This window comes from Ptiloglossa arizonensis, chromosome 8, assembly GCF_051014685.1.
Source record: "Ptiloglossa arizonensis isolate GNS036 chromosome 8, iyPtiAriz1_principal, whole genome shotgun sequence".
NCBI lineage: Eukaryota > Metazoa > Arthropoda > Insecta > Hymenoptera > Colletidae > Ptiloglossa > Ptiloglossa arizonensis.
Genome location: NC_135055.1, coordinates 1,978,809 through 2,005,659, shown reverse-complemented (window position 1 = coordinate 2,005,659; position 26,851 = coordinate 1,978,809). Strand labels below are relative to the sequence as shown.

General features: G+C 38.5%; 1 protein-coding gene across 6 annotated transcripts in view; it reads left to right on the top strand.

Annotated features, from left to right (window-relative positions):
- The window catches only part of Mub (poly(rC)-binding protein mub), a 137,255-nt gene that overhangs the window by 58,803 nt on the left and 51,601 nt on the right, over positions 1 to 26,851 (top strand). For 3 of the 6 annotated variants that reach the window (XM_076319300.1, XM_076319299.1, XM_076319295.1), the window contains exon 2: positions 24,858 to 25,113. In XM_076319300.1, the coding sequence (XP_076175415.1) occupies positions 24,858 to 25,113 (256 nt within the window). Of the gene's footprint in view, positions 1 to 15,108; positions 15,286 to 15,365; positions 15,646 to 16,102; positions 16,237 to 24,857; positions 25,114 to 26,851 lie in introns of those variants that run through there. The other 3 variants (XM_076319296.1, XM_076319297.1, XM_076319298.1) reach the window with 3 other exon arrangements.

Below are 26,851 nucleotides of genomic sequence, written 5' to 3'. Positions count from 1 at the left end.
GCAAATTGCATGGATTGTGCAAAGTACGGTGCTCGTGTATGAAAAAATACACATTTTAAGGGCAGGTCTCCCGCAGAAAGTGCGAACAATGCAACGGAATTGTCGCAATAAATACATCCAATGAATAAAAAAGTCCGTCACAATTACTTAACAGCACGTGACGCGGATCGCGCTAAACGATCAATTTGAACTCCGCAATATCAATACTCGACATAGCAAAGCCGTGGAATTCATCATGTGTAGACAATAGATTTCATCCAATAACCGATCTATTCGCAAATACGCGACAACTGTATGAGCGAGGCTTAAAACGCGAAACAGTTGATTCCCCATTGACCGATATTATTTAACGGCGAAATTTTACTGTAAACACCCGCGAATTGTTCGATAAAATTTCGAGACACGAAGAAATTCAAATTTTCCAAAAGAAACAAGTTTGATTATTAAATAGAAATATACGAAGAGAAACAAAATATACTCCATTGATGAGATATATACTACATTGATTTTCAAACTTTACTCAAATGTATCAATATCTACTACGATATTGTATAACACACTTTATATCACAATTGATTTAAAAATTGTTCGGACAATGACAGCTTATTTGTTTTATACATTGGCCAAAACTGGTACAAGTCACGAAACTATAGAAACTTTAAAAATAATTATTTACACTGTACGATTTCTAAAGGAAGTACACCTTATTTTTAAGTGTACAGAATAGCGTATTTTAACATTAGATTTACCAACCAGTCGAAACAACTGATTCCAACTGTTTCCATAATGAAATTCACTTAAAATCCACAGCATGTTTTCCCAAGACGTTACGACTTTTCTATTCTACACGTGTGATCAATTTTATAAATTCCTCTTTCTCTTCGTCGATTGTTTTTCTCTATTTTTTTAGTTACATACGAGATATATACCTCAATATTCCGAAATCTGTTCAGTCGTTCGATTTCTACAATTCTTGCGACGCGGTATCGTATCGATGTGAAACGATCGAAAGCAATAGTTTCCGATCGGTAGCGTTTAGAGATTCAGCGTTGAACGTTGTACTCCGCACGAGCGACGTTGTCTCCATAAATCTGTGTTTGACATTGATTCGAAAATCATCAGGAGATGGAGTGTATGAAACGACGGACACGAAATGGAAATCCGAAGTCAGACGCAGAGAGACAGAGTATATGCGGAGATTAACCGTAATGGAGGATGAGAATTACGTGATTTATAGGTCGGTGTCCGACCCGAGAGAAGACCAGACAACCAGAACAGAATACCACCAAAATTCTGAGCTTTCGAGCCGTCAACGTTTCAGTGTGGTTAATGGAAACCTTTGCACGAACCTTGGCTCGGAGAAACAGTCTCCGTTAATGAAACGGACGATAGAACTTAGATAAATGCAAAATCGTTGTTTTCCTTCTCGGTGAGCTGACTCGTTCCCTTTAACGAGGGAACGAAATGTATTTCGGTGTAAAGAACGTCGAAATGTTTAAGCGGATTACAAATGTAACGTGTGTACACGAGTCTTTGAAAGTAGCATAGAAAAATGTTGACGATAATATAGCTTATTGATATCTTCGAACATTCACCGCGATAACAACTCAACTAAAAAGATCGTGATTCTCGATTTACGATCGTAAAGCAAATTGGTAAAAGGTACACATTCACAAGTTGCGTGTTCCTCAATTGTATCGTATCTGCAACAAACGAGTTCTTTGTTTTACCATCAGATGACCGGATAATCCGGAGATCGAACAATCTAAGGTCGGATAATCGAGAAACTGCTCCATCTTGTTTTCGAACAATTGAAGCTATTATATTCCACGTGACTAGATGCTAACCAATGTTCCTCGGATCTCTCGTTGCGTCGTAAATGCAAGTTCCGTGCATTCGATGCATTTTTGCTCGAAAAGTGTGCACGATCTAACGTCGTATTCGAATCCAGAAAAGTTCAACGAACGGATCACAATTGATCGTCCAACCCTACTCGTAACTATCGTGTTCCGAACGACTCCCAATTTGTACAAAGACGTACCCTTAACACGATAGCTCCCCACTGCCGGAATTTACGTCTTGTTACGATCGATGCATTATCGGGCGTCGCGTCGGTCCGATTTAGCTGCTCCTTGGTTCGCGGTGACACGCGTTAACTACTTGCACGAACAATATGGAAATTATAATCCACTTAACGAAGATCCGGACTCGTTAGAATTTCATCAGAAGCATCTGCCGCGAGGAACAGAGAGGCTCGGTGACGTTGCCCCAGGTTATTCCTAACGAGGCCTGATTAAACAAGTGACTACATGCTTCCCGGTCAAGGTACCGGGCGAGCCAGCGGAGCCCAGGAAAACCTTAAAACCGGTGGAGAGCCCACGGAAGAAGCAGGCGGGTACGGGGACACGAGACGAGAGAGAAAAAAAAAAAAGAAAAAAAAGCGAAGAAGAGCAAGGAGAACAATGCCTCCTAGATGAAAGAGTTTGCAGGCCCCGGGCCACCGGAGGCTCCTCTATATTCTTCCTTCGCCCTTCTGTGCACTCCGTCCCGCGGATACCGAAACGTTCACAATTAGTCAAGCGAATTGAAACAAAACAGTGACCATCGTTTTTGCCAAGTCCCTTTGTAACACCCGAACGAGGGAGAGTTAGATCACCAAGACTCGCGGAGGATCCGCGAGGCGAACGAAAATGTTTGCTCGGTGTGGGGGGGCATCGTATCTTTGACAGGGTGTTTGCTAGAAATGTACGACATTGTTCCGCGTGTTTCGTGGAATAACTTGCTCGGACATAACGTCGAGTTGTTTCGAGGAATTAAGGATCACTCTGGTTGGTGGCTCCGAGGATTACCACAGATTATTGTGTAAGGTTGGAGAAGTTAAATTTGGAAAAAGGGATTTCATCGTGACACGATAAGTTTGGTCGTTGCTCGTAACGTTTCTCGTTGTAATCGTCGTTGTCGGGTCTTCTATTCATTGGTATTGCGATTCTGTTTCACGGTTCGATCGTTGCCAAATCATTAACCAGGTCTCTCCTACGGATTGTGGACTCTGCACTGGACGGCCCATTGTTTGCTCAGGAACACTGTGATCCGACTTGAAATATCTCAACTGTCTTTATAGGTAATTAATGTGGTAGAGAAACATTGAGAAGATAGCGAATTGGGGATTTAATAGGTAGAGAGAAAGGTTGCAATCTTTGCCAACGAAATTGAAACTTACCTGCTGGATGTTGAAATATTATCGATTTGTGCCCTACTTTAGTCTCAGAACGTTCAGTGATTGAACATTCAAACGCAACTGTAATTTTAATTGACACGTAACAGAGTTTGTATAAATCTCGAATCAGTTACTATATATATTCATCTGACTACTCGGTTAAAATGTAAAGGTTCACTGTCACGAATACAACATCAAGTGAAATCTCTAACCATGGTCCATCGAAGTAGTTAGTCACGAAGTTGACCTGAGATTGACCTGTCACATCAAGAAAACAGGTTTGGTTAGATGATGGCCAATTATTCTTAATCGTTTACCCTGAATTCTTGCTGTATGAGAACATTTTCGATTAATCAATTATTTGATTAATGAGGTTTGAATGTATAGATATTCGAATACTCAAATATTCAAATATTCAGATATTCGAATACTCGGATATTCAAATATTCAAATATTCAGATATTCGAATACTCGGATATTCAAATATTCAAATATTCGAATACTCTAATACTCAAATATTTGAATACTCTAATATTCAGATATTCAGATATTCGAATACTCAAATATTAAAATATTCAGATATTCGAATACTCGGATATTCAAATATTCGAATACTCTAATATTCAAATATTCGAATACTCTAATATTCAGATATTCGAATACTCTAATATTCAAATATTCTAATACTCTAATATTCAGATATTCGAATACTCTAATACTCAAGTACTCGGACATTCGAATACTTGGATATTCAAGTACTCGGATATTCGAATACCGCCACTAATTTCAATACTTAACACAATATTCGCAGAATTCGAAAGCCGATAAAATAATTGAATATTCCTCAGCTTCAACTGATTCCCGCACGCAGAACTTAGACAGACCCTCGGTCGTCGGTAATTCCGCGTCAGCTCATTAGAGCCTCGTAGACTGTAGGAAATTCCACCGTTTCGATATTCCGGTGTCTCCGGAAATGCGAGAAAGAAGCACTTCGTTCGCCCGACTCGCTGCGTACATTGACGCGTCTGAACCCGTGGTCCGTGCCGTTCCAATAACGGCGCGACGCGGAGCTTCAATAACTATACGGCTTATTCCAATATCGTTCCCCCGTTGGCTCCAACATTCTTTTTTTTTTCCTCCACCCCCTAACTTCATCCACTCGTATCGAGCCACGGGGTTCCCCGCGGCCGATTGCCTCCGTCACGGGTCGAAATCTTGTCGCGGATCGTAGACGTCGTCTCATTTCCGTCAACCATCCTCGTTCCCCAGCGGATTTCTCGAGCTGAGAGCCACCATCTCGTAGGAGGAGGGTTAGCTTCTTCGTCTGCTAACCGTGGTCTCGCAGCATCCGCCACGTGAGGGTTTCTCTCGGTACGTACACCGAGGCATTTGTTTGCGCGTCGCGAATCCTCGCGTCGGCGAACGAGAGGCGCCGCGCGTTTCAGAGAGGAAATGGAGGAGGTGACGAAGGTGAAGCGGCCGAGGTCGGGCTCTATTTCTGGCTTCTCAACCCCGTTACTCGGGGCTTTTCGTTTCGCAGTCGTGTTACGTGATCCGCTTGTCTCCGCGAAGATTAGTCGAACGAAAACATTAAAATTAACGGATCGTTCCGCGTTGCGCCCCCCCCCCCCCCTCTTCCCCAGGGGTCTGATTCCGTTGGTTTTGGTACGCTTGGAGACGACAGTATCCTTCACGAAGAGGTTACAGAGGGCGCCATTAGTCACCCTTCGTGAACTCGGTGAACGGATCGTTTTTCGAGAGCGAGTCGGAGAATTTTGTTACTCGGACGACCGAATCGCCCTCGATCGAATGCTATGGATTCGATGAGTTAGGAATACAATAAAAATAAAAATTAGACATTTTCAAGATTAATCGAAAATATATGTAAAGTGTGTTAGATTACATTGGGTCGAGTACAGTGAGAAAGAAGCAATCTATTTCTAAATGGAGCAATTTCTATAGGTATTACTGTAAATCCTTCTATGGACAAATCCATGTAATAAAAACAGGATTTTTATATAATATAGAGCTGTAGACTACTCGAATTTTACCGTATCTGAATATTCCAATACTCGAGTGATTCAAATATTCGGGAATATAATTCGAATACTTGAATGATTCGAATATTCGGTGAATATAATTCGAATACTCGAGCGATTCAAATATTCGGTGAATATAATTCGAATACTCGAGTGATTCGAATATTCGGTGAATATAATTCGAATACTCGAGTGATTCGAATATTCGGTGAATATAATTCGAATACTCGAGCGATTCAAATATTCGGTGAATATAATTCGAATACTCGAGTGATTCGAATATTCGGTGAATATAATTCGAATACTCGAGTGATTCGAATATTCGGTGAAATGTAATTTGAATATTCGATTATTCGAATATTTCGTGCAAGACTCGAGTATTGATTGTTAACGAAAATTTGCAGTCTTCGGGACATAACCGATTTCCTACGGAATCACGATTCATCGTTGTTACTTCGAAAGAGAGATGATTCTGAAGAATGGACGATTTCGATACGCGCGCAATACTTTCTCTTCTCGCGTGTGAGACAAGGTAAATCGTTACTTCACGCGTGGAATTGAAGATGGCAATAAAGTCAGCATGCGGGTCCTCGTACATACGTAAAACGATTGCAACGAGACAGTGATAAGTGGAAAAAGAAATTGCATTTTTCTCTTACAACTTACTTTTCTATCGAGGAACACCGCTGAAATGACAAAGGCTGGTTACAGTTCGATTCCCAATCGTATCTTCGTTGATTCAACCGTTTCAAATTTGGTTATTGGCATAAAATCCAATTAAACGTCCATGGTAATTCCATGGAAAGAAAAACGTTGCGATCTGGTGTGAAATTGAATCCAGCTTCGATCAAATTTGGAACCACGAATCACAACCTATGCTAAGATTCGATTCGCAGATTTAACACCATCCCCTGTTCGCGAAATTCATGCTCGCGTTTGTTAAGCATATTCATCGAACGCCCTCGGGCATTTTTCGCACACAGTAAACCGATCGGTACACTTATTGGTTAAAGTTTTTTCGTGTGAACATTTTTATTGTCTATTTTGTCTCCCGCTACTCGTTTAGCTGTCCCATTTATTCTTCTGTGTTTGTACAACAAGACGCGTCAATCGAAGGGTCCGTGTTTGCTGAACACAAACAGTTATGGGCAAACATCTGCGATTAATTCCTCTAATGACTCTCGTGTCTGCTTGTAAGCAATTTTAGGAGAAATTGAATTTTGAAAGAAAGCAAAGCAAATATTAATTGGGGTAATTGGAGCGATTTCGTGGTTCTGAAAGTATTTCTGCAGAATTCCAAAAATTCGAAAGCATCCGTTTGAACAAAAATGTACAGTCGAGATATAGTATTCCATTTTTTTCTTTTTACGAATCCTGCACCGCGGTGGTACAAATCTTTATCGTATTCAAAAAATATTAATAACGAATCAATGATTCATTTTAACGATGAAAATGAAAATAAACATTTTCAGAATTATGTCGAACAGTGGTGATAATTTTATTTATCATCAAGGTCTACGTTATTAATAATCGTATACCATCTACTTATTTCTCGGTACATTTTAATAATAATATTACAATCTAATTTTACTCGTCTGGCGTAGAACTTTCTAGATTTCGGTTCATTGCTATATGTCTTCGGGAGGAAACGGAAGGGATGAAATAGTGGACAAAAATTTTGCAGCCCGCAGCTGAGTCTGGAATCAAGTTTAAACCCTCCGGATTAGCATTCTTTCAACATACCACTGTGCGGTCAGAGTTAGCTGAGGTTTAAAGTGGAGCTACGAAAACTAAACGTTCAACCACTAATGTTGATTTTTTCAAAACAATGAACATTAAACCTCTCACCTTTCCACAGACTGAAAATAACTAAAAATAAATTGCTTTCTACTTTGCGTATACATATAAAATATATTGATCGATTTTCAGTTCTTTTCATTCTGTGAAAAGGTGAAAGGTTAATATTCAGTGTTGTATATTTATAAAAAGAAAGGAAAAAACAAAATTATTCCAACAATATCGTGTGTTATCGTCTGAATAGAAACATTGATTTCAAGGGGGTAGGGGGGTGAATTTTTCTAGTTCGTTTTTTTAAAATACGAGTCTTAAGTCTTTGATTATTTTTCTCATTTTGCAACCAAGTATTTTAAGGTCTCGCCGTTGTCTACCGAACAGAACAGTCGCTCGATTACCTTTTATTTTCCAGTAACGAAATAATTTCAAGGGAAATGTTTTAATGTCGCTCGGTATTTGCCGAGATAGTTTCTCGATCGGTTCGCGCGTCATTGGTAAATATGTGTAAGAAATGATATTCGAAGTGTATTCCCGATGGCTTCGGTGACGAACAGTTTCCCGCGCAATGGGGGGAATGTCCCGGGAATTGTGTCGGGGCCGAGGGCATGGATGTATCCCGAGTTCTAACCACTCAGAAAATATTATACGTTTCCTCGATCCGCCGTATTGCGATAGCCGTGTTCCGCGTCCCGCTGTTTCGATTTCAACGAGCCGATGTGTTATTCGAAACGGTACAACTGTCCGCAATTTTTCAGAGTGCAGCGCAAGCTGAGCACGAAACCGAGAGATCGAACTGCAACATCCACATGTATAGCGTCGTTGCCACGTTCCTCTGTTCCCAGTTTCTTCTCCGACCCGGCGCGTTAAAAGTATTAAACTGTGAAAACGTAAACCGCGGTACAACGTTGAATCGGTAACCTCGCGACGGAACATCATCGAATCGTTATTAAATTCTCGAGCGTCGCAGTTCTACGACAAAACCGCAGAGATAATTTTATCCTCAATCGCCTTCGAGAATTTTTATTTTTTTTTTATACCGCGAAACGTCATCGAGGTGCTATTAACTTCTCGTTCGACGATCACAAAGACGCAATTATTATCCCCTTTCGGCCCGCGTAATTAAGAGACACGAATGAATTGGTAATGTTGTCGCTCGTTGTCGCGTTCTCAGATGGATTTCGGACTTTTCTTTATCGAAATATTCGAACGCTACAGCGAATCGAATATTTGGCGAATAGCAGTGGGAGTATTCAACTGTTCGAATACCCACAGAGTGATATTCGAATAGTTGAGTATTAGAATAATATACGAATAGTTGAGTATCTTAGTACTCTTCTGATATTCGAAGAGTACAGCGAATCAAATATTTGGCGAATAGCAGTGGGAGTATCCGACTGTTCGAATACCCACAGAGTGATATTCGAATATTTGAGTATTAGAATAATATACGAATAGTTGAGTATCTTAATACTCTTCTGATATTCGAACACTACAGCGAATCAAATATTTGGAGAATAGCAGTGGGAGTATTCGACTGTTCGAATACTCACAGAATGATATTTTAATATTTGAGTATTAGAATAATATACGAATAGTTGAGTATCTTAATACTCTTCTGATATTCGAACACTACAGCGAATCAAATATTTGGCGAATAGCAGTGGAAGTATCCGACTGTTCGAATACTCACAGAATGATATTCGAATATTTGAGTATTAGAATAATATACGAATAGTTGAGTATCTTGATACTCTTTTGATACTTGAGTACTCGAATAGAATTCGAATACTTGGTGTATCGATTATTTGGGTATTCGTAGTATTTGAATAATGCTACTGTAGGTTATGAAATTCATTTTTAAGTTCATCGGTCTTTTTTCAAACTTTAGCTTCATTTAACATTCTAATACTTACCAAATATTGGCATACCTAGTATTATTCTAATATTTATCAAATATTGGAATAACCAGCAATATTCCAATATTATCAAATGTTCGTATCATGATACTCAAATACTTACTAAATATTGAAATAACGATATTCATGTATTTACCAAATGTTTCAATAGTAATATTCCAATACTTATCAAATATTCAAATAACGATGTTGAAGTACTCAAATATTCAAATATTGAAATGTTCGAAGCTTACTCTTAGCATTCGAATACCTGATTCTTATAGTGCTGGTATATTTTCCACCGAGGTGATCACGGCTACGGTATTGATTTCAACAATTATACGTATGTTTGTTGTTTGTCGTAATAAATATCCGTAGTAAAAATATTCTAGTCCGAACAAGCATTGAATTTAATCCTTTACGTGCTGCGGATACTTGTGAGTAGAAATAGTATTCAGTTAAACGGTACAATAATGCTGTGAACGCTTATAAGTGTTTGACGAATACATTTAACAAACTTGGTTATGGGATTTTCGCACAGTATATACAATTGAGTTTTAAATCTTAATATCGGAATGGCAAACTATGTTCTTCGATCTCCTTTTCGCGTTTTCTTTAATTATTTGAAGTTTTTCTTTTTTCGATAATGTAAGACATATTTCATCACGAGAAAATACATACATATAATCTCCTCAGTAGTCACGGCGTCATCGAATCGATAAAATATATTTGATTAATTTTAATTAATAATAAGCACCTGCAGTGGGTAATATTTGAATATTTATATGGCGCTGAATAATAAAATTTCAGATTGAAAAACCGTTTGGAATTTCTATATTACATTAAAACTCTCGTCTAGCGGCAGGCAATAGTATCAGCGTAAAACTTGCGGTCATCAAAGCGTAAGGAAACCAGTTTTCATAAACGTTTGAAAATAAAACGTCACTAAAATTTATTACCTCGCTTAATATAATTTTTCTTACCAGGTATCGCTAACTTATCGGCACATACTTGTCGCATCGAAAAACTCAATAATTACAGTACGATCGTCGATAAAGTTTGTAAATTTCGCGACGTATTTGTTTAAACGTTGCTCAATCGTGTACAGGTGTTTGATGCGCGCCGTTTAAAGCACGGCATAATCGTCGAGAAAAGTGCTTCCTAATGAGCTCGCTCTTTTGCAGGTGTACAGAAGTAGTGGCGGTCTCCGTTAGTCGAGATCGAGGTTCCATTGGCCATTGCAAACTGAATTTCCGATAATTGCTTTCCGCGCCGCCTAAAATGATAATTAAATTCCTGGTCGCGCTATTACCCATGGCAAGCCATTGTCGTCATAATGGCCTTTCAGTGAATACCGTAAGGGGAAGTCGTGGGGTTACATTTAAGGATGTTCTATAAACAACATCCCTGGAGCCATGGTAACGAACAAAATGGGTAACGTTACACGCCGGAGTAACGTTTAATTAATCGTTCGTTTAATACGCATGGTTTTGCACGCTTCACTTCAAACGGCCTGTTTTGCGCACGCGCTCACGGCAAACATCTGTACGATACGTCTGAAATTATGGGCCGTGTAACTGCAACGCAAGGATATAGATACGTCACTCTACGTCAAACACGTGAAAGAAACCGCGGTTAATACTGTCGTCCAACAACGCGACAAAAATCAATGCCATTTCCCGTATTCGTGGTACTACTAATAGGATTGAGACGTGTTTCGATGCCCCCAGTACATTTACTTCTGATTCTATTCGACTACTCGAATATCATTACTCGAGTAATTCAGTATTCGAATATTATTACTCGAGTAGTTCAGTATTTGAATATCATTATTCGAGTAGTTCAATATTCGAATATCATTATTCGAGTAGTTCAGTATTCGAATATCATTATTCGAGTAGTTCAGTATTCGAATATCATTATTCGAGTAGTTCAGTATTCGAATATCATTATTCGAGTAGTTCAGTATTCGAATATCATTATTCGAGTAGTTCAGTATTCGAATATCATTATTTGAGTAGTCCAGTATTTGAATATCATTATTCGAGTAATTCAGTATTCGAATATCAGTATTTGACTATCATTATTCAAAGATTACTATTCAAATAAGAATTCTTCATACATCTGCACTATTTGAATGATGCAAATACTGGTGGGTGGTATATTCAAATATTACATCTCGTCATCGATCGGTTATTGGGTCACACATGCAGATGCCAATAATAATGGTACTGTATTAATAATGTTTTGTAAACTAGAATAATTTTTATACGTTATAAATGAATTCCGTTTCTATATTATAATTGATATTATCTTTCATATTCAACTTTCTAGTAATTATTCGAAAAAATAATTATTATAATTTCATTTTAAAAGTAAAATCTCCTGAAAAATAAATGAAAATATTACATCGATTGTCCAAATGAATAGTTATTCAAACTTATTTGAATATTTCCGAAATTTGATAATAGAGTATCTTGTTGATTCCAATAATAATTTGTTTCGATATTCGTTTGATGCCACGACACAATGTTTGGGAAGTGACAGGTGTCGCTATTAATGAGTATATAATTGGATGGGTTCCATCGCAACGTAGAACTGTAACGTTTTTGACGAAAGGTACAAACGGAACCGTCACCTCTAGTGAAATTGTCCTTCAGATTGAAATGACGTGTAACGGACGTTGTGTGTCAAAATATAATAAAGACAGTTAAGTTACGAAAACAGGAAAATAATCACAGTATTGTCTAAAGTAGTCTTCTCGCAGAGAGTGTATAAGCGAGATTCACCAAAAAAAAAAGTTGCTACGAACATACGACCTATTTCGCATTGTCTCCAAGTTACCTCTAGCTTTGTGTTCCAACAGTTCTGGAGCTGGTGTAGCTGATTCTATTGAAATGTTTACGAACACCGCTTTGTATCTCGCATACGACCTGATTATTCCGTATACAGTGCCGCCTCATAGCGTGTTATGAGTCTTCACAGTTCGTTCTCTTGAGAAGAACAACTTTTATTACGTCACAGTTCTGACGATCAGTTGGACGACACTTTGAACGAGCCATTTTTTATTATTATACCTGGAAGTATTTATATACACGAATCTACATCAGAATAAAGTACATCTAGAACACGTAGTTATAGCCAGAGATGCAATTATAAAACCTAACCTCGTTTTCTGGCAAATGTGTACATTGCGCAAGACCTGTTATTTGGTATTACTATTCACGAAGAGACCATCTGAAATTAATTACTCGCGGGTCATCCATCGAGAACGAAGTTGAAATACTTTATCCAATACGTGTATACAACAAAGTTGTCGACAAATCTGAACGACACTTTCAGTGAACTTTATTGAATTAAATACTCTTTAATCTGTTGCACTGTCGGCAAAGACTAGTCAATCAAACTTCCAAATGTGGACTAATCTGCAATAGTGTCTTTATTTATGTACATATGTCTACTTTTGGAAATGTGCCTTGCTATATGCTCTATACCAATGATAATACATTATCGATACAAACGTCGTGCTATAGTTTGACAACGAGCTAAAATAATTCTGCACGACAATAGAATCCCGTGTGCAAAATTAAACTCTTTGGAAGACTTCTAAAGCTTCATTCGAGTTTTCAATTTATTTTTTTCATATTCCATCACTATATACATTCCCCTAAACGTGTACAGTTCACTTAAAGTAGATCCGTGAACTCTTACAAGCAACACTTTCTCTGTCACGGACCACTTTCTTTTATAACAAATATTACAACTTTACAATGTTGGATGATAGTCTATTCTCGGTTAGACACATCGATGCTCAATTATAACGAAGTTTGGCTTCCTTGATGTTACACAGGACACCTTCTGATGATGCCTGTTCATTCATCAGAAGCGACTTCCTCTTGCAAAGTTGCTCGTTGACGAGTACTCTTTCATTATCAAGTTTAATTCGTCAACGTTCACTTTTACACGGGCGATTCGTTCCGGAAGTCCATCGTTCGATGCAAATGGAGGAAAGTAAAATGGCTACGAGAAAAAAAAGCATGGTAACTTTCATCAGAAATTGGTCACCAGTGCACGTAGACAGCCACTGGCGGACTAATTAGTGACGCCTCATAATTCGGGAAAATGATTTTAACTGGCCAACCGATTGCAGTGATTGCTGTAGATGAGATTTACAAATGATCATTATGGGCATTCAGAACGATTATCGTAGACGTTGATTTCCGTGGGTCGTCAGTCGAATTTCGAATTTCCTCGATGAAATAAACGTTATGGTGGAAGGGAGCAATGTTCAATATCGTTCGGTGTTAGTGACAATGGTTTGTTTGCAAATACCATCGCGAGCTGCACGAACGTTTGCATATTCGATTGTTTATACGAACGTATGGTATTACATTAAACTCGCACGGAATATAAGATAACTCGATTTCCTCTTAACATACTCGAACGTGGTAAACATTAACTAATGCACGATCATTTAATCGGTTGTATTGTTATGACAATCTGTTGTTTCGTGACGTTCGAAAACGACAGTTTTTTGAAATAGATCGCATTGTACACGAGTATATGTATCCTGCCAAGAAATTAAGAAATGTGTATTTTAAATAAGTGAGAACGATCGTAATTTATCTAAAAGCACGTATGATTATTAGACAGAGATTTGTACACTTATGTGTTATTTATCGTTTTCGTTTTCCATGGAAAAAGTAGTCGTTGGATTCTTCAAAATTTATTACATCGGGTAATCGTGTCAAGAAGTACTTTTCTGGTATTTCAGTTGTAAAAATTGATTTTTGTTCGTTAAGAAAGCTTTGAATTCGATGTTTTTTTTATCTAATATCAAATATAGAACCATTTGATTTCTTTTTAATATATAGTATTCTCTGGATAATGATTTTTGGTTAATTGATTCTCTTTGATTCCTTTTTAATATATAGTATTCTCTGGATAATTAGAAGTTGTAATCAAAGTCGATTACTAATAACAACTAAAATTTATGAATGTGTCTTAATATTTTCACGAGAGTGTTAGGAACAAATTAAGGAGTTTTTTTCGATGAAAATGAATCCAAGCACGACCGTGTTCAAACTGTTTTCAATTATACGAATTACTTTTGAATTTTGCAAATCAGAATATTACGTAACGAAAAAAATCCGCTTGTTGCAACATAATTATTATGTTGCTCGCCTCTCATGAATTAATAATATCACTGCCAAGTCAAATAATTTGTCTCTGCGATCCAAAAACAACATACCGTCGAATCTCTTGCAGAAAATTAATGTCGTGTGACTGTTTCGATGGAGGAATTAAATTGCGACAGGAATCAGAGTTTCCAAGTGACAAACAGATCAAATAAATTGTGAACAAACAACAAACAGATGTTTGTACAATGATATGAATCGGGAAACGTATGTGCCGATTAAAATCTCGACAACGAGTGAAGAAATTTGGTCGATATTACTCCGTTAAACCATCCTCTCAATTTCCATCAATCGTTATACTAACGAGGCAATTATATTTACAAAAAATACGATCTTCTCAAAAGAAGTAATAAACTTGTGAAACCAACAGAAATAACAATACCTCTCGCACTTTGTTTTTGTAGAATTTAAACTAGCCTTGTGAAAAAATTAAATTATTCAACTTGTTGATAATTTTAATCTACGAAAGTGTGGTATAATGATTATGTTGTGAAAAAGCAACTTTATCGCCGCGATTTAATTTTTTAATTAAATTCATATAACGTACATTTAATATTCTCCATTCTTAGAGGATAAACAAAATTAAATTGTTATTGGTACGTATCTTAAAGCTTTCGAATACGAGCCACCGAATACAGGTAATCGATGACACACTCCTTATTGCTTGATCGTAAACAGTAATCGATTCCTGAAACAAATATTCGATCTTTTCTAAACAATTGAAGCGCTTAGAATTGTTTTTCGGCGTTAGCAGAATGCTGTACTACTTTCCTTTCAACGATAGGACGTTCGAAAGTACCGCCGTGTCTACGGATTGATAGTAAAGCGCGAACGCTATTGGTCAGCCAATGACGTGCGTCGAATGCCTGAAGTAACCCGAGACGCCGCTAGCTGACGCCAGTGGCGCACGGCGAACACGCAGCAGCGGTGCGCACAGCGCCGCGCATCGACGGAATAGAGCGAGACCGGACATAAGAGAGAACGAGGTAGACTCGTTCGCGTTCCGCCGAGGTGGTGCAGTTTTCCAGTTTCGCGTAGAGTGTAGTGTTTTTCTTCCTTTCCCCCCGTTTTCGTGCATCGAGTGTAGTGTGCGTCGATGAGGCGAGGCAGACCTATCCCCGATGATTAAGGAGTGCATTTAGGTAATTAAGAATTTTCTCATACGGCCGCGCCCCATTAAAATGCGAACCTCGTCCCTTCGGGACGCCTCGCAACGAGGTACAACTACGGTGCGCCATCATAGCGCACACGCTGCGCCGGCGTTATTACCGTTCGTCCGTGTATTCGGAATTGTACCGTGAATTACGTGATCGAAATTGCGACGAGCGTTCCGCGAACCGTACCGATCGTCGTTTTCGGAATAGATCGCGTGTGTCGTAAAGTCGTGCACAAGGTGTGCACGAGAAGGAGAGAAAAAAAAGTACGGTGCCGGGAGGGAGACCGATTTGCAGCGTGGTGTGACGCCGCGTCAACGTCGCTTCGTTCGAAAGAGTCGGTCGAAGGTTCGTAAGCAGATTGAGCCCGACCACGATTTACCATTTTCCATCGTGGTGCGCGGAACAACGTGTGCTATGTAGATACGAAAATAATTGTGCTCTCGGCTATCTTATCGTCGGTATACGGGGAACAGTGGCAGTGAAGCAGTGTTTTCGTTGCCGCGTGTATCTCGCGTTATATCTTACATTTCGTCGCCGTAACGGTCGTCCGTTGGCTGCGTAATTTAAACAGACACGGAATAGAAACCCGAGCAACGAGGAAGATAGGAAGCTAGTGCTGGCAAATCGAACTATCGGTTCTTTTCCCCCCTACTCCGGATATTAACGAAAGAGGGAGAGAAGAGATACAGAGCGAGATATACTGTAGAGAATGAATGCCTGCGCGAGTGTGTAAGCGAGACAGACATTCTAGCCTCGCGATTAATTTTCTCTCGCGTCTGTACCGCCTCTGGTCGTCGACTTGTATCTGCATACCTTTTTCCACGCACCCGATACGCGCCACACATATACCACCGCGTGCTACTGCCCTCCGAACAATGCTGCTTTTCGTTCCACGCTTTTGATCCCGAAAACGAAGGATGCAACCAAATAGTGCACGTACGTTTTTAATTGTGCTCTTCCTGCGGAGAACACGAACGCTCCGCTACGTACGCTTTGTATTACACTTGGATAGATAGATTTCTCGGTGTGGCCGATCGAGTTTCTTCCGTCGTAATTGTTTACCTCGCGATTGTACGTCGTTGTCGAACAGTGTTTAACAATGTTGTAATTGACCGTTATTATTTCCCGTATACGGACGGTAACACGGTAAATGCCCGTTATAGAGATTAATACAAATTTCACGAATCGTATAAAACGGAATTGTAATAGACCGTTTCCGGATTATACGGTTTGTCTTCTAAATTGATAGTGCATGAATCGCGGGTTAAGCGAAATAACTACCGCGACGTAAAACTCGTTGGCCGTTGCATTTATGGAAAAGCCGGTTTGTGCGTTATATAAAGACTCCCGGTTTGTTTGTGGTGCGAATGAACTGTCGGTGAAAGAGAAAATTTTGCGCGAATAGAAGCACGAGGTGCTTAGCTCCTTTTGTTTTCCTAACGGCAAACGTATTCGAACGTTGCTATTTACTTCGACCTATTCGATCTCGAAGTCCCCGTTTAGTCGGGTTTTGTGTTCGTAAACTGTGCGGTCGTTTGGAGCGGATACATAACTCAGCCAGTAAGGGTAGAATACATAGATTGACAAATCGTAGCGATCTTGCACACCGGATCGCACGAATTATGGATGGATTGTGATTGCTCGCATTAGTCGCGGCGGGTCGTCCGTTAACATTACGCAATGTGTGGTACAACGACCCGCGTTCCGTTCGAAAAACGATACTTTATTTTTTTATATAAACGGGAAGCGGCCTAAGGATAGCAAACGGTCGGTTCGACGGTTAAACGATTGGACCATTGCCGTCGTTAAGTTCCACACACGCAGAACGCAGGTATAACGGAACGCAGATTGCACTAAATTCCACAGTTCAATTGCATTGCGGACAGCAGCAGAGCGAAACGGTCACAGTCGCCAGTATAGACGTGTGGTCGATTAGAAAGACAGGCAAGGCTAAATATAACACATTTGCGTTAACAGAGCTTTTCAATTTGAAATTCAGACAATCCGCGATGCGGTGCGCCGATAATTAGCGACAGTGTGTACAAGTATTGCATACCGTATTATTCACCGAAGAAAGGAACAAATGAAAGTTGGACCGTCTGTACTCGCGTTAATCGAGTTTTCATATTAAAACGGTCGACCGCGACAATATTTATCGCGCTAGCGTATTGTTGTGCCACGATTTAATCGGGATCTCTCTTTTCTTTTCATCGAATCGCGAAATTTTCTTCAAGAAATTTTCAATCAGACATTTGAGACGTTTTCTCGACAATTAAGAACATTCTTGACAAGTAAAACGTTTCAATTCGTGCAGTATCATCGGTCTCGTAACTCTCTTATCAAAATACAACCAAAATTAAAAAGAGATTAAACAGATATATAATTATACGATGGAGTATCAACGCGTATGGAGTTATTTTAATTTTTCTCGGTAGGTTGAAAAATATTCCGCCGTGCGTATCAGGCTATTAAAAAGGTGGGACGTTTCTTAACCCCACTATGCTCCAAAGAGTTAAGCGCAGACTACTATTGACGAACGATAACGATCAAAGTACATCTGCTTCCTGATGTACTATCTGCCAGCGCGATCTCACGTGCGCGCGTCAGTATTCGCAGTCACGATTCAACGAACAATACGCGTTTTCGATTCGCGTTGGCGCGTTTATCATCAACGTACGAACGCCCAGTGCCATCTGTACACGACGTGCAAATTCTCGCTTACAACCGGGCGGCGTAGAAAAAAAAAACTCTCGCACTTGGCGTTCTCTGTCGGTGATATTCGTGTCCGTTCGAATGGTTTCCCGGATTTTTCGCGGCGTTGAAAATTTTCACGATCATCGTCGATGCCTTGCGGCTTAACATCGACCTCGTGTATATAGATACTATATATATATACACACATACACATACATATCACATGCACGCGCGCGCGCGCGCGGTTCAAAATCTACATTGCCCTAAAGACTTTCCAGTGTAACTGCGGGAAACTGGAACGTGGGTCAATATTAGGCGGGTTACATCGCGTAGAGTAATATCGCGTAACGCGTACGGGTGCATTATTGCGCGAAAATTCGTCGACCGTTAAAAATGCAGGTACCGTCCGATCGATATATCGGCCCGATGGAAAAAGTCTGGCCGAGATAACGCCACTGTCTGATAATGCGGCATGCAGAGCATGCGACCAGTGGCTTTGTCGAAACAAAGTGTCTCGCTACGTGTGTGACACACGCACCCAGACGTGCAAGCTGAAAGCGCCGTTCGTAACGGACAGAGCAAGAAACCCGTCTGGCGCACTTTTAGGTGGAGGGGAGGGGGTGCAGAGGGGGGGACAGGCATTGAGAAAGGGGCGTAGCGACGAACGTGGGAACCCCTTTCTGTTTCCTATAGCAAATGGAACACCGTTTATGAAGTATACCTGGTTTAAATGTATACAGGGTGGCACGGTAGAAACGGAACGGTTGATTGTTTTCTTCGGGAAGAAAAATATACGGGAGAGTGTTCGAAAGAGGACAGTCGAACTTTGTGGAAAAAATATTCGAAGTTTTTCGCGATTTTTCTCGCAATGACTAAGAATAGATACTTTCTCGCGCTTTTCTTTTTAATGTTTTTTTACGAAAAATTCAACGTGTACGTTACATTTTCGTTGATTAAATTTCCGTGAATTATATTTACGCGTTTGCTGTGTATTCGAAGCCTTGGTGCAGAGTAAGGTACATATATCGAGTAACTCAAGGTGGAGTGTATGTTTCGTGTGTTTGAAGTTTCTTAAGAAAATATTCACATGGCACCGCTCGCTCCAAATTATCATTTAGCGTTCGGTTTCGAAACTGCTGAATACTTTGACGGGGAAGAATGTAATTGTTTGACCAATGGTTGCGAGAAAAATTATTACCACTGACAATGGAATAGAATTTTAGAGAATAATCGTTGCAGATTCAAGGTCGCGATAGTTTCTTTTTTCAAAGAATTTGTTTATTTTTCATACAACGATTGTGTCGCGAAACAGACTCAACCTTTGGGAAATATTTCCACGGAAACTGACAAGTCATCGTGTTTCGAATAATGATTTACATTCGTCGAGTCGTACAACAGTCAGGACTATCGGAGCTGTTTGTGTTTACCGATACTAATCTGTTACGGACCGATAATTGAAAATCATTATTACCCGCTTGTTAATGTGACGGTATCTCATTATAGTTCAATAGGACTGGCATTTTGCGTGTAACGTTGATTCGTGGTTTCCGTCACTGACGATGACAAAAATTCATCTGGTTTTCGAAGAATTTAAAAAACACACCTAAATATACTCCATAGTGTCGAATCGTTAAAAATTATCGAGACCATGCGTTGAACTGTACGCATTATACTATACACGGCAGAACCTCGATAATTGTGGAGAAACAGGGCAGAAAATTTCTACGTGTATCGAGATCGATACAATGATCGAGGTAGCCAATCCAATAAGCCCCCCACTTGCACAGAATATCTCCATTACCAATGGTCACTGTTCCTTCCACCTCCACCTAGACTCGTTGCTAAGTGACCATCCCCCACCACTCGTCAACAGAATGCAACGAACGAGATTCTCGTGCAATCGTCGCTGTTACATATATCGAGGTTCTCTCGTATCGTATATGTATATCGAACATTTTGCACGCGTTTCGAACTTTTTCAATTTGGAACACTTTCGTAGCAAAAGATAACGTAGGATAATAAATTAGTCGGTCGTTTGGCGCGAACGAGTATAAACGGTGACGCTTATAAGAGAGTTGAACGTACATAAACGAAAGGATCATTTAGGTAGCTAAAGGTCACACGTTCTGTTTCGAAAGCAACAATTCTGTTGTCCCATGGCAGACGGAAGCAATCGAGGCGATAGACGAGAGATACCGACGAATCGGACTGTGAACCTTAAACTCGAGTGTACATGCTCTCCTCTTGCATTCTGTGCATGAAAGTAAAATAAGCAGCGGTGTGTTCACGCTGTTGTGTCCCCTCCGCGACACTTCTGGTCGCACTTTTATGTATTTATCACCTGACCTGAAAACTGAACGCGCGAAGCCATAGCCAGAAGCATTACACTTCATTTCCCTGGAACGGCTAGCATTTCGTAACCGTGAATCCCTTTACCCGTGTTTTATCGTCGTAGAGAGTTCACGTGTGCGCCTCGTAACGTCCTAATTCAATGGGAAACGCCTCGTCGGAAACCCTTTCACGCACTATCGCACCATAAATTTGCAACCGGTGCCTTGATTCTTGTTTCGTCACGAGCTTCTCGTTTTTTCGACGTTTTCGTAGGACCTCTTGCCCGAAAATAATCCCTATCGTAGCTACGTTTCTTAAAATTAATATATTAGGTGATATCGTGAATCTTTGCGTATTTGTTTCTTTTTTTTTTTTTTGTCGATAAAAAAAGTTTCGAAGCAATATCCATTGGGGAAAAATATACAACGATTTATGTGAAACTTTTGAGTACATACGAAAGTGTGTGTTTTTTAAAATCTTAAACTTTTTCGCGCGTGTGTATCTATTCAAATTTTTTATACAACGCAAACGACTAATTTACAGAGATTAGACGTTGATATAATTATCGTGCAACGGCTAATTATTATCGTACGGTTTATCGTGAAAAAATTTTTGTTTGCTTAGATATGGTGTGTATGCCTGCTCGCGTACAATTTGTGTGAAATACGCAGACTTGTGAAATCATCTGATATCTCAAACAAGCGAAAAAGTAAATGTTTCGTATGTGTTTCCATTTTCAAATACAGTTGCGCCCGTTCGTTTCGAGAAATGACTTTGAAAGTAAGATTTGTGTATCTTGGATTATGATACACTCGCAAAAGCAACGAATAGATAACGGGAAGTTTTTCAATTGCTCTCTGATATACTGTTTTCGCATTTAACGTTCGGCAATTGGAACGATTGCACACGACCAAGTCTCACGAAGCTGTACAGATATTATTGTTGTCGAATAATTGTTATACCGGAGCGAATTAGATCGAGTAAGGTTCGTTCGATCCGTACATCGGTTACGTATGAAATTTGATTTGACGAGAGATTAATTTTATTTTTATTCGGGGGAATTTTAAATTCCAAGTTTTCTTTCGATTTCAATAATAATTGTCACAATACGGTAGCGCACTCTGAAACGTGACCGGAATTGTGGAAGTCACCTGAAACGAATGTATTCAAACGAATATACATTAACCATTATTTTGTCAGCGGTGGTTGAACTAAATGAATAATGAAATGTTTTTATTATTCGACGATCACTTTCTTATTTCAATTTCAAATTAATCCTTTGGCTACGGCGCGCTTGATCTACAAACGCTCACGGTATATCGAACAAGACACTGTTAGTATGCTATACTCGGTAACGGAACAATTTTGCAACTAGTGACGCAAAATGCGTTTACGACGCAAAAAGGAAAAGAAGCGGCTCTTCGTCGGTTCTCCGTGAGCTTGTTCAAACAGTTATAAAGAAATTTAACAAACAGAATGCAATAAATGTTCAATTTTCAATTATTTCGATAAACGTATGATACATTTTAACAGGCATTCTAATTACTTAAATTTTCATAAATTATTCGTTACGCAGACCGAGGTTTCCCAAACTTTAATAACAATTTGCAAGATCGATTTACAGTTCTAAATGGAACATTTTGATGAAATTTACTCGAATATTTTTCTGATCATAGTATCGCTAATTTGTGTAATATTTACAAAATTTACACAGTACCTCGTATTCTGTTGGCCAATGTTAGAATTCTTTCACGCGTTACAAATTTTACAATAATCTAATAACTTGAAATAAAAAAGATCGGATCAAATATAAGAGGATCTCTTCGGAAGATCGCTTCTGTGTCTTAATCAGCGTTTTTCGAGTCGAGTGAGCAAGTATCCGTTGATTCGTAGACTAATCAGTGTGTATTATTATAACGTTTCTACGTAAAGACACGGTCGAACTTATTTTTCCGTTGTCTTGTTACGCCGTTTAATTCCCACAACGGTTTCTTTGTGATAGAAAGTTCCATTTAAGTGGCTACTATACACGTGCCAGTAATGAGGAAGCGGTTCGTTAGATGCAACAAAGGACAAAGGACCGTTGATACCACGTACGTGTTTGAAAATAGCGTCAATCCGAAACGGAATTTTCTTTGTACACGTGGAAAATAGAAATAAGCGCGAGACGAGTCGCTATGACTTATGCGAGCCACCGTGTCCACGCGTGCTCCTCGCTCTGTTCCTGGAACGCAGTGTTGCACCGACGACAATGATATTCGTGTTGCAGTGTTGTTGCAGTTGCGATTGCAGTTTCGTTTACGATCGCGTGCGGAGATTTTCACATTGAAAATAGAACTTACGCGTTGCAAGGGTAACGAGAAAAATTACTAGAGCTTCTTTGTCACGAGAATTCCGCGATAATTCGAAATGTTTACTTCATAGCGTTGTTAAAATATCGAGTTTAACGAAAATATTGCTCCGAACGATACAAAACGGAATAGTGTAAAAAAGAAGGTTTAAAAGTATGAATGTTTTGTGAAAATTATTATAGTTTTAAAAATCCTTTTTACATTGCTCCTTTTTTTTTATTTTATAGATTAATATTTTTATGGAAGGAGTACGGAATTCAAAGGTTCAAATTAATCTTGCGTCGATCATTGTCATTATCCTATCGATATTGAATACGACGAACAATTTTTATGTAAATAATTTGAAATAGTAATTGTTACAACTCCTCCATTCGGAATAAAAATCTCTTATGTACACATCTTTCGTATACGCTATTAAAAATATTAAATCAAATTCGAAAATTACAAAAATTGGAATTAAATGGAGTTCCATATAAATATTATTGCAAAGGGATTGGTACTTTCAGCCAAGTATTATATGTATTAATTATTCGCATGAAATATTAAATTGGCCGGTAAAATCAATTGGAAATGTATTTTAACTTCAAAGCGAAAACGTTATCCTCTTTTTGCAAAACTTTATGTATTTCGTTTTTTTAAATTAATACGTTTCAAATTAATTTTTACCGACCAGTTTTATATTCTCTATAAAGTAGTATTCGTATAAAGCAACTCTTTGCAAACATCAAGATTTTTATCTCGAATTACCGTTTACAAAACGTTAACCTACATAATGAAAATTTATTACTCCGACCTAATTCGCTCACTTGAAATTAAACATAATGTCTTGTTTTTAGTTGACGTAGAAAATACAAACATTGTAATCATTCAAATACTCTTTCATCCATCACGTTGACAATTCATCTTCTTGATGGATTTTATAATCATACATATGATGGAGATTAATGGCAAAAGGAAACAATGATCAATCCACACGTCACGAAAATAAAAAGTTATACAAAAGTAATATCCCATGGAAAGTAAATACGTTAACAGATTTTTAATATACAAACAAACAATGCACCAGAATGACTTTATTGTATTTTCACAATTTACGTACCTTTATATTTTGCATAATATTCGTTATCGGATTGTTTCGTTGTTACGTACGATCAATTAACTTTAACGAAGGTTACAATTAACTATACAGGGTGAATCGTTAGAAACTACCATCTAAAATAACTTTTCATTGGCTTGAGTTTAGAGAAAAATATTTGCAACATTGTACTTGTAACCGATGGAGAGAAAAAAATTCATTCATAAATAATGCCTAGTCTGGCTACATTTTTCCTACTGAGGGTTAAGGTCGTTTGAAGGTCACGTCGCGATACATCGTTAAATTCGCTTTCTCTCGTGCAGTCCCGTGCCATTTAAAACATTCAAGGTCACCTCGACGTCTTCAAAAATATACGATATGTACATTAAAGATTATATATAGTATATCAAATCCCCGCAGGAAAAATAATAAGTAAAAAGTGTGTCACCTTCACAGAAGAGAGAAAAGAAATTATTATAATTTTTAAATATCCCTATTGTGTATTATTCTAGAGAAACAAAATTTGAATTGGGACTATTTACCAACCTTCCGAATATTGGTATACAATTACTGCGTAATCCAATAATTAACAATTGTTTAATTCGTCAGTTTTAGTGTACAAGTGAGAGATATCTTGCTCCAATAATGAGCCTCTTTTAAACGAACAAACGAAAAGTTATTTCAGGTAAAAAAATGAGCAGAATTCGAACAATGGATGACGAATAAAAGCTCCGTGTAATTATTTATTTACCAAGTTTATTCGTTCCACGATTGTTTAGATAAATTTCGATCGGTTCGTCGTGAAATATAAATAGAATTTGCAATTGTTTGTCAAAGTTTCTTCATATTTCGCTTCTTCGTTGTTCGAAGTTTGTATCTATTGTAAATAAAAATGTTTCGCCACTCGTTGGTTCTTGCTGTGTGCACAGGACACTGAGAATGTTTCGTCGTTCATTATAATCTTTCAATGCGTTTACATTGTCATAGAACAAAACGTTTATGGCGGCACGTGATACGAATTAATAAACGGCTATTATATGCCGTGTTTGATGTTACTCCGGCATTCCGTTGATCGTTTCATAATCCATCAAATATTCTGCTTGCAGTGCAAGGACTGAGCATACCTGGGAGCGTTTGAGAAGCACGTCCCCCGAGACCCCTCCAGCCAAAATCACTCGCCTAACCTCTCCCTTGCCCTCCTTATCCTCCTCCACACCCTTTCCCTCCGTAAATCTCGAGAAGAAGACCTCCCATCGCAATCACAGAATCCGTGACTTCGTTATGGACGGTATGGATGCGAAGCCAGCCATGAACGATGACCCGTCGGTCACCCTGACCATCCGCCTGATCATGCAGGGCAAGGTAAGACGTACAATAGGTTCGTGTTTATCAGTTAACGCTGGTTCCTTGGTTCGTTAACCGCGCGTGGCCCTTCGAGAACCACCTGTTAATAATTTTACAAACCGGAATTGAGTTTCTCTCGGATCTACCGAGATTCTACAGGGTGTCTGAATACACGTCTTTGAATTAACGATGATTCGTTGAAGGAAAGAATTACTTTCCCAACGAGATATGAGGCTGTCGATTATTACACATTTACTTAACATTATAGTGTTATATATAAGTATAGTAAATACATTATAGTGTAATATATAAGTAAAGTAAATACATTATAATGTAATATTGGTAAAGTAAATACGTTATAATGTAATGTATAAATAAAGTAAATACGTTACACTGTAATATATAAATAAAGTAAACACGTTACACTGTAATATATAAATAAAGTAAATACATTATAATGTAATATATAAATAAAGTAACCACGTTATAATGTAATATATAAATAAAGTAAATGCATTATAGTGTAATATATAAATAAAGTAAATACATTGTAAACATTATTACACGCAAATAAACTTTATTTATATATTACACTATAACGTATTTACTTTATATAATGTAATATTTATATGTTACGTTACAGTGTAAACAATTAAAATGGTTCATCATGTATAAATGTAACTAAGACTTGAAATTATTACCTCAATAGCGGGTGTGTCTTCGAATTTCCGTAACAGACACATTATGATAATTATCGTTCAAATTCGGCCGATTCTGTTCATATTTTGAAGAATTAAATTTTGTTTTATGTTCGTGCTGATTTTTTATCGGAGTAGAACTCATTCCTTTAACCGTATAAGAAGTGTGCCACTTGGCGGAAGGAAGGTTAAATAATGTTTACATTCCGCCTATAGTTTATAGTCTACCATCTCACCTATCTCGCGTATTTCGTTATTGGTCACTGTCGATTTTCGTCATCCTCCTCGGCCAATAGCGACAATGCGTGCGATGGTAGGCGAGCTGGTAGCCCGTAAAGTGGAGTGAAAATGTAAACACTCGTTAGCCTTCTTCTCGTGGACGTATAGTAGGATTATGTACTAGTTTTCTTTCCATTTATAAACCGAATCAATTGTCCAATAATTACGTAAGAATACACGGCGAGCGCGTAAAACCAACCGACGCAATTCCATTTAACGTCGAAGATAAATTGCAAATATAAATCAGGAGACGTTATTGCACAACGTTGCACGAAAACACAGATTCATCATTTCGGCCCACGTTAATGTTGCGAAGTGATGGTATTATTACACGTAGAGTTCACATGTCCAAGGAACCAGTTATGGCGATTACGTAGAAATAAATTAGAGTATAAAAATTATATTAACGACACGTTCGTATTGTAATTGTGTTATCATTGACTGCAGGAGTATCTAGTAGCAGCACATTCAAATCTCGTTGGGCATCGTATCGCAAAAACTAATTATTACGGGGGAAAGGTCAAGAATATTCGATGGGGCTGGTATTACAAATTGTGCATATTTTTATTTTCTTTATGAAAAGAACATTGGACAAACGAAATCCCTTACTGGGTAGATAAATTTTGTTGTTTCTCATTTCATAAATCAAAAATATCATCAGTTGTGGATTCAGATATCCTGACTCCAAATATTTACAATTGCCAGTTCAATCAAACAATCGGTAAATACAAATTGTAAAATGCACGCGCACTTCAGGATCATTACAGAGACCAAACGTT